Source organism: Manduca sexta, chromosome 25 (genome assembly GCF_014839805.1).
Source record: "Manduca sexta isolate Smith_Timp_Sample1 chromosome 25, JHU_Msex_v1.0, whole genome shotgun sequence".
NCBI lineage: Eukaryota > Metazoa > Arthropoda > Insecta > Lepidoptera > Sphingidae > Manduca > Manduca sexta.
Window position 1 is genome coordinate 15,127,713 of NC_051139.1, and position 13,986 is coordinate 15,141,698.

Below are 13,986 nucleotides of genomic sequence, written 5' to 3' on the forward strand. Positions count from 1 at the left end.
AAAATACAGATTATAAAAAAGATTTTAATACATACCCTTAAAGTCGCTCCAAAAGGGCTGTAAGCCGCTTATCAGTTGACGGTTACCGGTTGGGTAAATATTTGTTTTAAGACAGAGACTTCAAAACCTACCACGACGTCATAATTTACTATTTCGATAAATGGATAAATATTTTCATACAAAAAAGCAGATGAAACTAGAAAATGCATGGACATATGAATATTTAGCAAACCATTTTCAATTTCTATGTTTAAACTAATTTTTATTAACAAGAACCTAAAAACATTTTACCAATTTTCTGATTTAACCTAAATAGGTTATATTTTGGTCCGTTCTTTTGCACATATTTTGCTGTAGGGACGAAAATGATAAAACAATAATTACCAAAGAACATCGAAGAATATTACGTAACATGTCTAAAAATAACTTGATCCCAATACAATTGCAGATTGGGTTCCGTTCATCGGAATACCAGTTCGAATCCATATCTCAGTATATAATGTTTCTGCGTTGTGGTTATTGTCTCTCACGTTACTTGGTATACTTGCAGGGGGTTCAAACCATTTTTTTATCAAGAATTTTGTATAACAATTAATCTATTTGCATGTCTTGGACGTGGGAGGTTTACTGGAAAAGACGTGATATTTCGTTAGTTGATTGACGAATGAATCTGGAATTTGTGCCCGATATGGCGATAGGCTCGCCCCCTATCACATCATGGGACGGAACATACTTGGCGAAAAGTGGGTGCCCCAGTTGCGCCTCTGCATACCCCTTCGGGGATAAATGCGTGATGTTATGTATGATTGACGAATGGTATTATCGGTTAGATTTATTTCTCGTATAAAAATTTTTAGCAATATTTTTTTAAACAAATATTTATTTTGACTTACGCTTGTGAGACTAAGTGTGGTGATTGACTTGTTGTATAGTTTATTATTATAGAATTCATTGTTTAGCTAACATTTATATTTAATCGTGTTAACAACTGACCTGAGTAAATGAATAATCAGTAAAAGATGTGTATAAATGAGGTAAATAAGCTGAATAAAACAACATTAAAGGCCTTTGGTATATATAAATATAAACAAAGCTATTCACATTAATACTGCGAATCAAAAAAAAACTTTACAAAAAATATTTCGAATAATGTTCAAAATTGAGTAAACCTCGTTTGTAATTGTTTGTCACGACTGGCCAGACGGGCGGCATCAGCCTGCGCGCGGCGTCATGCGCACTGACAACCGCCTCACGTCGTCGAGCGCTGCCATTCGCGTCGCGTACGTGGAAAATGTCTATCCTGCCGTTCTTGCTGGATCTGGAACGCCCTAGACGCCTCCACGACCAGCACTTCGCGCTCTCATTGACACCAGAAGATGTCCTCACAATTGTCGCCCCGCAACCTTCGCGGGACTACTACCGCCCGTGGCGACAGCTGTCCCATCTCCTCCGCGATACCGGCTCCACCATCAAAGCCGATAAGGACAAGTTCCAGATCAACTTAGACGTGCAGCACTTCGCGCCTGATGATATCTCCGTGAAGGTGTCCGACGGCTTCATCATCGTCGAGGCTAGTCATGACGAGAAGCGGGATGAGCATGGCTGGGTGTCGAGGAACTTTACCCGACGGTATGCTTTACCTGAGGGGTGCAATGTGGATGTGGTGCAGTCGAAGCTATCGTCTGATGGGGTGTTGACGGTCACGGCGCCGCTGAAGCGTCCCCAGGCCACCGAGCGCATCGTTCCTATCATCCAGACTGGACCGGTGAAGACCCAGCTCGACGGCCCCAAGGAGAGTGGCGACGACTCGGGCTCGGCCCCGGTCGAGAACGGCCAGTAGTGCATCGGCAAGCTGCCAAGCCAGATTTAGCGATTGATTTTATTCTTGTTTACTGGTCGATTTAGCTTGTTTTATTTAAGGCTTTGGCATCAGCATTCCATTATTGTAAGTTTATTTATATTTGTCATGTCATGAATTAAACGCTCAAGTATGTTTATTGGGTTTTAATTGAACTTCTATAAAATGTGTTGTAATATAAATTCATAAAGTATGCAATGTAAAGGCTACTCTATGCTAGCAATTCAAGATAAAACTCACGTGTGGTGCATTCCCAAAGGCTAAGAGCCAAGGGTCTTCAACCAAATATCAACAATGTTTTTAGTACATCTGTTAGTCGGTAGGTAACACGTTATACAGGGTCATTATGACATCGCGTTACTAAATGAAACCACATACTTATCTACTTGGAAATAACACTTTACAATAAGTTACTGAGCCGTAGATGTAAAATAAAAAAGTGTAAGTTTGGAACAAAATAAAAATCTATAAAAAGTAATTTTAATTTTACGCGCCCTAATGTTACTACTACTACTTTAAGAGAATTCGTCGCAGTGGCAACATCACACTTTCAGTCAGAAATACTCTCACGCATATTCGCATTTAACTAAAAAAATATTAAAAAATTAGAAAACTAAAATCAGAATTTTTGGTGAAAATTGCATAATTTTCGGCACGTCAACAAAGGTGAAGACGATTACGTGGTTTCATTTAGTAACAAAATGTCAAAATGACCCTGCATAAATCCTAAGTGATCGTGTTTAGCCAGATTAAACCTTCTTAAATTTGATTAATGACTTGGTAGTAAGTATCTGCTGATATTTTAAATCTACATACTCATTACATATTTTAAGCTTACTTGACGATCTGCATGATTAAAAATGCTGAAGAGCCATTCAGCCTAACAAGACGCCTCACAACTGAGCGATTAAAACTATAAAGGCGCATGTCAAAATGTTAAACACAAAAACATCTAAAAATGTTGTTATATGTTATTTATTATATTTAATTTATGTGAAGGAATTTATTTGAAAAATAGTTATAGTATTTAGTTTTATGTTGGTGACCCGCCAGCTCCAATTGGGTATGTCCTGTAATGAGTGGGTGTGTGTTGAATAAAGAATAAATAAACTTTTATATAACATCTTATCCTGGTTCAAGATTTCTTCTGTGCTTATTATTACAGGAATTTTTTGCTGCAAGATTTGTCATACAATACAATATAAAGAAACAGCGCATACTAGTTATTAATGTAAGCCATCATATTTATTGATTTTTATAATGATCTATAATATTGAAAATGACATCTAAATCCATTTAACTATACATAAAAAAAAACTATTACATCAGATTTTAGGACAGCTGTGCAAGTAGTGTGTTTTTTATATTATCTACCTATATATGTAATATTATAGACACAATGGAGAATAGAATACTTACCTCTGATTCTCGTTTCCTTATTACCTCTTTAAAAAAAAAGAAACAAAATTTACATTGTTTAAAGTTACTAATGATTCTTCATAGACTGCCGCGATGGCGTAGTTTTATTTTGTACGCTACGACCATCGTTCTGATGACTCGGGTTTGAATCCCAGGCCAGGTTAAACGATTTTAGGTTTTTCAGCTCAGTCTTAGCTCAAAGTCTGGAATTTGTACTCGATATAACGATGAACTTGCCCTCTATAACATCATGCGACAGAACACGAATGGTAAAAAGTGTGAGCTCTAGTACTCCTTCCCTTATCTGATGTTCGTTGTTTTGTTTTTATTCAAATGAATCATTATGATACGCCCTAGATTTAGGAACTTTTCCAACAAACGTAATATCTTCAGTGTCAAGGTTGTTACTTAATATTACACCAACGGCAACGAATTAGCATCTCTCTAATGCAGTCTATAAATAAATTGTGTCTGTATGCACTTTGTCAATTTACTTAGCGTGTTATCGAGATCTTGAGATATGTTTGTCTAGAATGTTCTATCTAAATGGATAGCAATATTTTTTATTAAAATTGCTGTATTGTAAATTATTTTGTTGATCATTTATTTATTTATTTTATATATTTTAGCTGCACAACAAATGGCTTTCACTTTATCCATGAATATTCAATGGGAGGATAATGTATATAAGGCTTTTTCAGTATGTTAAAAACTCTAAATATTTACCCTCGTTGTTTAATCACAATATTGATTTGTAATTATGATAGGTAAAAAAATATGATTTGTAACAAGTAAATAAAAAACCAATACATTTTGAAGTATTTATTGGATATTTGCTTGCAATTTTCTCCTTTAAGTAAAAAAAATGCAACTATTACGAAACACCATTTTAAATAACAAATAAAAGTAAACTACAATATTATCACATATACAATTTATTGGAATAACTTAATATAATAGCACAGATTCAAATCAGTCTTTAAAATAATATTTAACAATAAAATTAATACACTTCTTCGACGCTCGCTGGTTCGGAAGATCCAATCTGCTTCTGCACAGGTCCTGTGTGAGTGATCGGCACTATTCTTTCACCAGCAGACGGTAAAGGAAGGACTTTAGGCGCTGTCACAGTTAACACACCATCCGACGATAGTTTGGACTGCACAGTGTCAGGCAAACAACCTTGTGGCAAGGCATACCTTCTGACGAACTGTCTGGACACGTAGCCATGTTCATCCAATTTTTCATTGTGTTTCCCTTCCACTACGACGTACCCATCAGACACTTTTACGTTTATTTCGTCTGGAGAGAAATGTTGAACGTCCACATTTACTTGGAATTTCTCGTTGTCTGCAGTTATTTTGGAGCCCATTTCTTTTAATGCCAACTGGCTCATGGCCTGCGATAGCTGCTCGATGGGTTTAAAGGCGTTTTCCCATTGTCTCATGGCTTGTTCCCATGGTTTCAAGAACTGGGGAGCAAAGTAATCCCGCGGAACTAGTTGGTTGAACGGTGAATATCCGAGAAGATGGTCTGGCTTGAAGAACTCCCTTTCCATCATGCGAAAAGGTCGCTCCAAATCGTACAAATACGGAATCATAGACATTTTCGTTAATGCGCAGTTTTCACTTTTCGACTCCTTGGAAGGTGTATCAATCGAAACTGCGATTCGGCTCACCGCCCGCGTATTTATACTCTTCTACGCCAGCGCCACCTAGTTACGGTAATGAAAAAGATTATTCGTGAAGCGAAATTTCCAGAAAATGCTACTGACTTGAGTAAACAACGCGAACACGAGCGATCTTGCTGGAACAGAGTATTTCGAAAACATTCGTATAATATAAGCAACAAATGTTGTTTAGCGCCATCTTTTGTCGAATAGAGGAACTACATCAAACATTTTAGCCAAAGGTGTGATATTCAATTCGAATAAACATAACAGGTAATCACAAAAGTTATCAAGCAACTTAATAATATATAGCAACGCATTGCTACTGCATTTTTTAAATATATCGAATACAGTTTCTATAATATGATTGGTGTTTTAAATTACCAGTATACTTACTGGTAATTATAATTATAACTATTATGTACCTGTATTCTGTTACTTGCTATGTAATAATAATAACGATTTAGCGACTTGTTACTCTAACTATTGGGCAACTGCAATTATTCTAAGAACACTGAAGAGTGATTCCTCTGCTTAATTTTGTTTCATTGTAATCATTAATATCGACAGTCCTTGAACTGAATCGCAAAACTTTTAATTTCATTTTTAACCTTGCGATCAACAATATACTCCATACACCTACTTTACGTAATTCATCTCATTTTAACTGTATTGTCTTATCACGATGTAGAGAATACATTTGACCTAATGCTAACCTACAGTGCAGTCACAGGTTCAAATATAATGACCTCCGAAAAAAATCTTGTGCGTTCAATCTCCACATCGATGCCCATGCATGGGAACACATTCGTTGTGGCTCTAGGGACACGGTTATTTGCAATGACGTTTTACATATAGACGCGTCATACACTAACAAAATTGCAAATAAACACAGCGCAGTATTTACTATAGTCACAGCCCTAACGGCTCGCATTGATACGGCGCGAGTGGGCCCGACGCCGCCCGAGTGTGCCCGAGCGTCGACCGCCCCGTCGCCATGACAATAGAATAAAATGCATTTATTAGTTAAAAAAATAAGTTAAATAGTGTATAATTATTAATAACGTATGAAATAAAACGTTTTTTTTTCATTCACAGTTGGAATATAATTTGTACATCGTCTAAAAACACACAAAGGCATTGTATTTATAAAAATACAAAAGTTAGTAAGCCGACTAGCCGCGAGAGTGGTTGGAGGTTGACTAAGTGAATGTCGGGCAATTACCTTACTTTCGTCTTGCCAGTATTGAGCTCGGACAACGTATCTATGTAATAAAAACATCTTAGGTTATTTGTGTATAACTCATGGTTGATTCACATTGAGGCCTATATAGGCCTCGCACAAAGGGCACAGTGGCTCTCTAGGTAACGACGTAACAGGCGATCTGGTCAAAAGAGGGTCAAGTCAGGTAATAGTTCGACCCACTCCAATAGTACCGCTACTTTTACCAGCTAAGATCATGGCTGCGACGAAGGACAACACGCGGATCAATGGGCAGGTAACAATACATGCAAACCGTCCCGGGAAGTAGTGCCACACTCGGATCGACGTCTGACGAAGCGCCTTCTGTCTCTAGACAGGGCCTCTCCACTCATAATGGTGGGTAAAATCACCGGACACTGCCCTTTAAACAAACACTTATATGTTTTAGGTATCACCGACAGCCCCCTTTGCAGGGGATGTCTGTCGGTTGATGTAACATCGTCCCACGTTATCCTGGAATGCGAAGGAGTAGCTGCACAACGGGCTGAAATCCTCGGTACAGCGGGGTAACTCCGAGGAGCCTGTGGGGGAACCAAGAAGATCCTGCGCTTCTGGAAGAAGTTGGGCTGGCTAGACCCATAGACGGCATCCCACGTACAACGGCCCGACCTACTACGGGCTAAGTGCTGACAAAGGAGCCCTTCAACATAGAACATAGTGCTCGGGCACATTTCCCGGCTATCTCCACTCCTCCAATTTTTCAATCCTAAGAGGGTTCCTTGTTCTTTTCCCACATTTCCTCCAGGGCAGGGCATTTCCTGCAGTCGTGAAGCCGGGGGAAACCAGTATGCCGTTCCCAATTTCCCTCGGTTCTAATTGCGGGGTCTGTAACCAAAAGAAATATATACACTGTGATGTTATAGTCGTTTTGGAACTGAAAATTTTAAATTCTGTATCAATAATAGAGTTTAAAAACAATATTAAAGATAGTTACTGTTGTAGGTACCAGTTATTAATTCGAGGGACTCGAGAACCGCGTGCGTTTCGTACCGCTATTGGTAGGTATCACTGACACGCGTTGGTATCGGTCATTGACAACACAACAGCGACAGCGACGCGCCATGCATTTGTAGATGAATAATTGTTGCGAGGTTACTGTCATTTCTCAAACTCAAACTTTTTTGATCCTACAAATTGTCCTTAGTAACCACATTTTGGTTCCAAAACGACTGTAAAATCACGGTGTATAATGACCAAGGGCGAGCTACGTATCAAATAACTAAGTATTAATAATCGAGGTTCCGTAACCACGATTAGACGAGCTTGCCGTTCGCCTACTGGTAATAGGACCGCCCATAAATAGTAGAAACACCATCCATATAAACTATTGTTTGGTATTCCACTGCACTCGCCATCCAGAGACATGAGATGTTAAGTCTTATTATGTCCAGTAATTACACTGGCTATAATAATGGGCGCCGGGGAAGGGTGCAAGTAGCTGCACTTGCACTCCCCTGCCCAGATATAAATCACAAAAAATATAAGTCCCTGAATAAATGTGCAACAATGTAATCTAATCTCTGTAACTACTGAACTGATTTTGAAAATTATTTAATTAATAGGAAACTAAGTTACTGTTGTGTGCTATAGGATACAATTTTGTCCCAGGATAATATTTATCCCGAAATAACTTTATCACGCGGACGGTGCGATATGCATCCTACTTTAACGTGGACTGGAGTAGAGTAGAAGTTGTTCCTCAGATGAAACAAGTTGTGACCTAAACCACCAGCGTGGATAGTGAACACTGCAGACAAGGTGTTATAACTCGCCTTAGTGGCCCACGTAAGTGCGTCGTGTTACGAGATCAGCCTGTGTATATTTGATTGGGATTTATGGACCACAGAGGTATTTTTGTGATAAAACATTTTCAAAAACCCGCGCGATTCGAATTAGGTAAAAAAAAATATGATATTATGTTGTGTAGTGCGTAAGTGCAGATGCAACACCCTAAAACTAATCTTGACGGTGCCCATGGCTACAATGTTCTTCTAACCGGAACACAACAGTGACTACACACTGCTGCTTGGCGGCAGAGATAGACATTGCGGTGGTACCCAGACGGACTTTCACATAAAATAAAATAAAATGCTTAATTCATCACATCCATGTTTATGATCGATCTAAAGTTAGGGAATGAGATTTTTTCATTGATGTTAAATGCTTTTCGAACTAACACAAATTTCACATCACCCTATATAAGTGAAGTGGAGAGCTCGCTGCTAGTAGTATATCAGTAGGAGAGCGCGAAGACGTCGTGTCGACATGTCTTTGTTAATAGTTTTTATATTGACCGCGGTTATCAGGTGTGTTAACTTATTATTAGTAAACTTGATATTCAATTAACGCTACTTTAATGGACACTTAAATATTTTTTTGATAAAAGTATCTACTGTCGATATATTATTTAGTATTTTAATCTAGCTTCGCTTTTAGTGTCGTAACTTGCCAAACAGATTACATAATTTTCGTTATTATTCTGCTCTTTATTCAAATTTACGCGTTATATACGGTTCCATGTGGTTTATTCGTTTTGCGGCAAACGTCAAAACATCTTCACCAACATTCATAACTTTAGTACTTAGTTTTTATTTGGGTTTGTGTGTCTAGTTCGTACGCAGCGACACCAAAACAATGTTTCGACAACACGTTTCACTTCGGGGTGGGCTCATCAGCGCTCCAGACTGAGGGCGCCTGGAACTTATCAGGTATGTTACCCATTTTTTTTATTATTGTTCGAAATACTGTGTACAATATTGAACATAACTTATATTAAAGTGCATACGATACAATGAATAGAAGATTTTCTCAAAATACAGGGAAAGGCGAAAGCATCTGGGACAGGTACAGCCATGATAATCAGGATCTAGTGTTCGACCACACTAACGCTGACGTCGCCACTGACTCCTACCACAAGTATAAAGACGACATCAGGAACATCAAGAAACTCGGCGTCACCTTCTACAGGTTCTCCATAGCATGGTCGAGGATCCTACCCACTGGACTTATAGAGTAATAATAATTTTAAAGTATTGGAATGGAAGATTCATAGACTTTTCCGGTTGTGCAACGTACCACCAAAATAATTGATACCATCTCTGTAACTGATACAACGGAACCGAGTGGAACTAGGACTGATCAGTATCACTTCACTGATAATGATTGACATCGGCAATGGGTGTGTTTAACATTAACACAGTAAAGTATGCTTCGCTGACACAGGACGAAAGAAAGAAAAGATATAGGTACATATTTTTAAATTCATAATATTCATTATATTAGAAGCACCAATAAAACATTTTATTTCAGTGAAATTAATGAAGACGGTATCAAACATTACCACGCGGTGATCGATGAATTATTAAAGGAAGGCATAAAGCCAATGGTGACCATGTATCACTGGGACCTGCCGCAGAGCCTGCAGGAGTTGGGAGGCTGGACCAACCCCATCATAGCGGATTACTTCGTCGACTATGCTAGGGTGAGTGAAGTTTGGTGTATATTCCGTAAGACATACCTGGAGATTGTGATAATTATGACATGAAATCCGAGACAAAAATAATTGGTACTAAGTTAAGGTCTTTTTCAATCAACCCCATAGGTCCTGCTTCAAAATTTCGGTGGAAAAGTGAATACGTGGGTGACTTTCAACGAACCGTATTCCTTCTGCCACGATGGATACGGAGGCCTTTATGCTCCTGGGACCCGCTCCAGTGGACGCCATGACTATCTGTGCGGCCACAACGTGCTAAGAGCACACGGCATGGCGTTCAGAATGTATGAGAAGGAGTTTAGCCATCTTAAAGGTATACTGTGATCATTTATATTGCATCCTAGTCAAACGTACCAGCAGTAAATGATTAGACTCTGAAATCTGCGAAGTGTTTTGAGGAAATAAGAACGGATTTTGTTGTAATGAATATCTGCCTTATGTATAGGTGTTAATACATGCATAATATATAAATTTACGACTGCTTTGGTGGCATAGTTGTAATGTGTACGCGGTACGACTACTGCGCTAAAGTTCTGGGTTCAAACCCTAAGACGAGCAAAAAAAAATTTGTAACTAGGATTTTCCATCGTAGAAATTATGCAGCTCAGAGCCAGGATATTGGCGTCGCGGTACCCCGGTGCCTCGAGAAGCATGTACAGCCGTTGGTCCTGCGCCTGATCTCTCTCCAGTCATGTTGGATTGCCGTCTCACCGGACCAGGAGAGTAAAGGAACAGAGAAAACACTTATGTATTGCGCACACACTTGTGCACTATAATATCTCCGGTTTTTGTACGTACCTGGCTAATCTCCATTGAAATTGGCCGCCGTGGCTGAAATTCGGCTAAGAGGGATTCATATAAGTTTAGAACTATTTTTTTTTTACCTATAATAGCAAGGTATATTTCATTGCACCCAATGGTAAATACATTATGGTTCAAATAGGTATATCGTCCATCTTCGAGATGTATACATCTATATAGGCTTTACTATGCATATTATGGTGTTTACTGTTCACTATCCACTCCAGAAATAATGAATACTCGGGTATTTAACCATGTTCAGATTTCATATTATAAATGTTAAACGCATTGCAGCTTCGGTGAGCATAACCTTGAACATGTCATGGCTGGAGCCAGCGACTACATCCGTAGACGATCAGGCAGCTGCAGAGCGCGCTAGGCAATTCTCTGTGAGTACTTTAATCTCAATAATTGAAAAGGTATGTGAAGTGCAACAATTCGAACGATAAATTCACAACGAATACACACATGATTTTAGAAAAGTCAGAGGTGTGTGCCCTTGGGATTTGAACCTGCGGACATTCGTCTCGGCAGTCCGTTCCACACCCAACTAGGCTATCGCCGCTTGATTGATTACGTTTTCAAAAATATAATTTAACATAGGGCTGATGTTTTTATTTTAATCGATTAAATTGTAACATTCGGATTAATCAAGCGTATAAATGGTCTTAATATACTTATACTACTTCTAAAATCGACTTCTAAATATAAGGTATAGCCGATCAAATGAGTCCCTGTAGCGGACTGCTGACGTCAATGTTGCCATGGACGCAAGGCGACCTTCGGGATTTTATTGATCCTCTTGCAAGTTATATATTTAGATTTTCATATCTTAGATTACTAATCAAAGACCTTTTCATTATAGTTTGGCTGGTTCGGTCATCCAATACTTTCTAAGGATGGAGATTACCCTCCAGCGATGAGGGAGGCAATAAACCGCAACTCCAGAATCCAAGGCTTTAACCACTCACGCCTCCCAACCTTCACGCCAGAAGAGGTAGCCATGATAAAGAAGTCGTACCACTTCGTGGGATTAAATCACTATACAACATTTTTGGTGAGATTAATACTTGCCGGAATTTGTAAGGTTATTGACACTTTGCAATTCTATTGAAAAATCCAGTATATAAAAACTGAAGGCAAACAGGAATCCACATTTTCATAATTACAGGCGCTCGCTCATATTATGACTAATCTTTATTTATATTATTTCAGGTTTCAAAAAGATCTGGTATCATCGATACCAAACCATCATACGAGAATGACGTCGGAGCGATATTACGTCAGAGCCCGACGTGGCCTAAAACGAATTCCTCGTGGTTAAAAGTAAGTAATGAAAATTAATTCAAGATAGCGTAGGTTTCTGTTAACGGAAAAAAATATTTGTGAAATAGGTAGTGCCAGAAATAACCTTCTACCGACGAAATGTACCTACCGTATCTAAGATCCCGTCTCCAGGTGGTGCCGTGGGGCTTCAGGAAAGCTTTGAACTGGATAAAAAACACCTACAACAACCCGCGACTATTTATCACGGAGAATGGGGTGTCGTATGAAGCAGGCCTTCAAGACGTGAAGCGAGTGAACTACATCGAGGCGTACCTGCGCTCGGTACACGACGCCATATACAAGGACGGCTGCAATGTGTTCGGGTACACTTACTGGAGTCTCATGGACAATTATGAGTGGATGAGGGGTTACTCGTAAGTTCGAATTTATTTACTCTTCCTTCGTCTAGTATACCAATTATGAGTGGATGTGGGGCTATTCGTGAGTACAAGCTTAAAAACCACAAAGACTTGGTAATATTCCGTTAATTCTGAGGATTTTTTGTATGTTATGTTTTCTAATAGACACTGCTCTAGCCTCAGATATTGAGATACCGTTGAAGGTATGAAAGGGAAAATTCTGTACTTTTTTTGTAAAACAAGTCGTAGGGGTTAGCTGCATTTTGTCTACATGGCTTGCTTCACTAGGTTGTTACCACCAACTTGCATAAAACTGTCATGAACTAACTATAAAATTTTCTATCCTTTTTGCACATGGCCCGAGTCTTGATGTAGAAATGTCTATATTTTATCCTGCTATCCTTAATTTATTAATGTACGTTTTCATATAATTCCAGCGAACGTTTCGGTCTGTTCGAGGTGGACTACAAGTCCTCGAACCTGACGCGGTCGGCTCGCCTCTCCGCCGCCTTTTACTCCACAGTCGCCAGGACCAAGTGCATCCCAGACAACTTCAATTACAACTTTAACAATGATACTAATAATTAGAATCTGAGGTTACTCTTGTTTTTAATTTAAAGGCCCTATGTAACACCATACACTTTAATATATTTCTTTCCATCCTGTATTGTTAATTAAACCTATACTGGTTTGAGTAAAATAATACTTAAATAGGCTAATATAATTTCGCAATAATTTTGCGAAAACTCGATTTTATAATTTAGTACTGATATCAAATGATGATATTAATATCTATGTTATATAGGACCTATAAGTGTTAGACAAATAAATGAAATAAAATACAGGACGACTTGTATCTGCTTACGATGTACGTGTAAGGAAGAATTATATAATGTTTTAGGTTTAACGATATACGCGGTAACATTTAGGTAGTCCTCGTCCTTACAACACACATCACATATTTTACCCCCGAAGGCTTAGGCAAAGGTGCAATCAGGGTACCCACTTTTCACCAAGTGTGTTCCGTCTTGTGATGTAATAAGGGAGGCAAACCTATCGCGATAGGGGACAAATTACGTACCAAATAGCGGAATCTAGTCCCCCTCTCATCCAACTAGAAACAAAACAATCTATAACTTACTTTGTGAAAATAAAACTAATTTGTGAATCATGAGGAAAAAATCTATCGCGATATCGGGCACAGACTCCGTATTCCGGGCTGAAGCTGGGCAGAAAAACCTAATATCACTTTGCACTACCTGGGATTCGAACAACGTACCTCAAAGCGATGTCGTACCGCGCACGCAATACAGCTACGCCATCGAAGCAGTCAATAACTGCCTTTAGTTGTTTAAAAGCGGAAAGAGGCGAGGACGTCGCCATGGGGGGACAGGTAGGGGCTACTGCCCCCCTCTAAATATTGAGGAATGACGTACGCAAATTATTTCCATTCCTAATATTCCGTACGCTCAATTACGCTCTGCTCTATGTTATTTTTAAAGCGGGAGAGGGGGAACGGGGAAGGATCGTGTGCTCTCGACTTTACCTACAATCATACTTTTCTCATTCACCATATCAACTGGCCCCTCCTTCCCACTAGGCCATCGGATGATGAAGCTCTTGGTAAGGGGTTGTCTATTCTGCCCAACGCTAGGGTAAAGTCTTGTGCATAAATTATGACGTATCCAAGTCAAATTGTTACTATTTTAGTATATGAATAACAATGTTATGATAAATTATAGCATACGCTACAATACCTACAGTCGGTGACTCTAAAGTTCACGTCGCCTGATAGTA

At 39.0% G+C, this 13,986-nt stretch overlaps 3 protein-coding genes across 7 annotated transcripts; 2 read left to right on the forward strand and 1 right to left on the reverse strand.

The window, feature by feature from the left end:
* The first annotated feature begins 1,220 nt into the window (after positions 1–1,220).
* Positions 1,221–1,997, forward strand: LOC115448649 (protein lethal(2)essential for life). Its single transcript, XM_030176150.2, has one exon. It carries the CDS (start codon positions 1,292–1,294, stop codon positions 1,838–1,840), a length of 549 nt encoding a protein of 182 aa, XP_030032010.1. The 5' UTR covers positions 1,221–1,291; the 3' UTR covers positions 1,841–1,997.
* Positions 1,998–4,084: 2,087 nt separating this feature from the next.
* On the reverse strand, positions 4,085–4,936 carry LOC115448640 (protein lethal(2)essential for life). The gene has a single exon (XM_030176138.2). It carries the CDS (start codon positions 4,881–4,883, stop codon positions 4,281–4,283), a length of 603 nt encoding a protein of 200 aa, XP_030031998.1. The 5' UTR covers positions 4,884–4,936; the 3' UTR covers positions 4,085–4,280.
* Positions 4,937–8,425: 3,489 nt separating this feature from the next.
* Positions 8,426–13,523, forward strand: LOC115449008 (myrosinase 1). 5 transcript variants are annotated; one of them, XR_005112982.1, is made up of 10 exons: positions 8,426–8,516; positions 8,821–8,918; positions 9,030–9,222; positions 9,520–9,691; positions 9,812–10,016; positions 10,799–10,893; positions 11,370–11,591; positions 11,720–11,830; positions 11,950–12,204; positions 12,627–12,862. XR_005112982.1 is itself a non-coding variant. In XM_037442643.1 (10 exons), exons 1-10 carry the CDS (start codon positions 8,476–8,478, stop codon positions 12,775–12,777), a joined length of 1,530 nt encoding a protein of 509 aa, XP_037298540.1. In that variant the 5' UTR covers positions 8,426–8,475; the 3' UTR covers positions 12,778–13,523. The 5 variants fall into 5 exon arrangements, 3 of the variants coding, with proteins under 3 accessions (XP_037298540.1, XP_030032528.1, XP_037298541.1); XR_005112983.1 differs by having other exon boundaries at positions 11,370–11,561; XM_037442643.1 differs by having other exon boundaries at positions 11,963–12,204; positions 12,627–13,523.
* Positions 13,524–13,986: the final 463 nt, after the last annotated feature.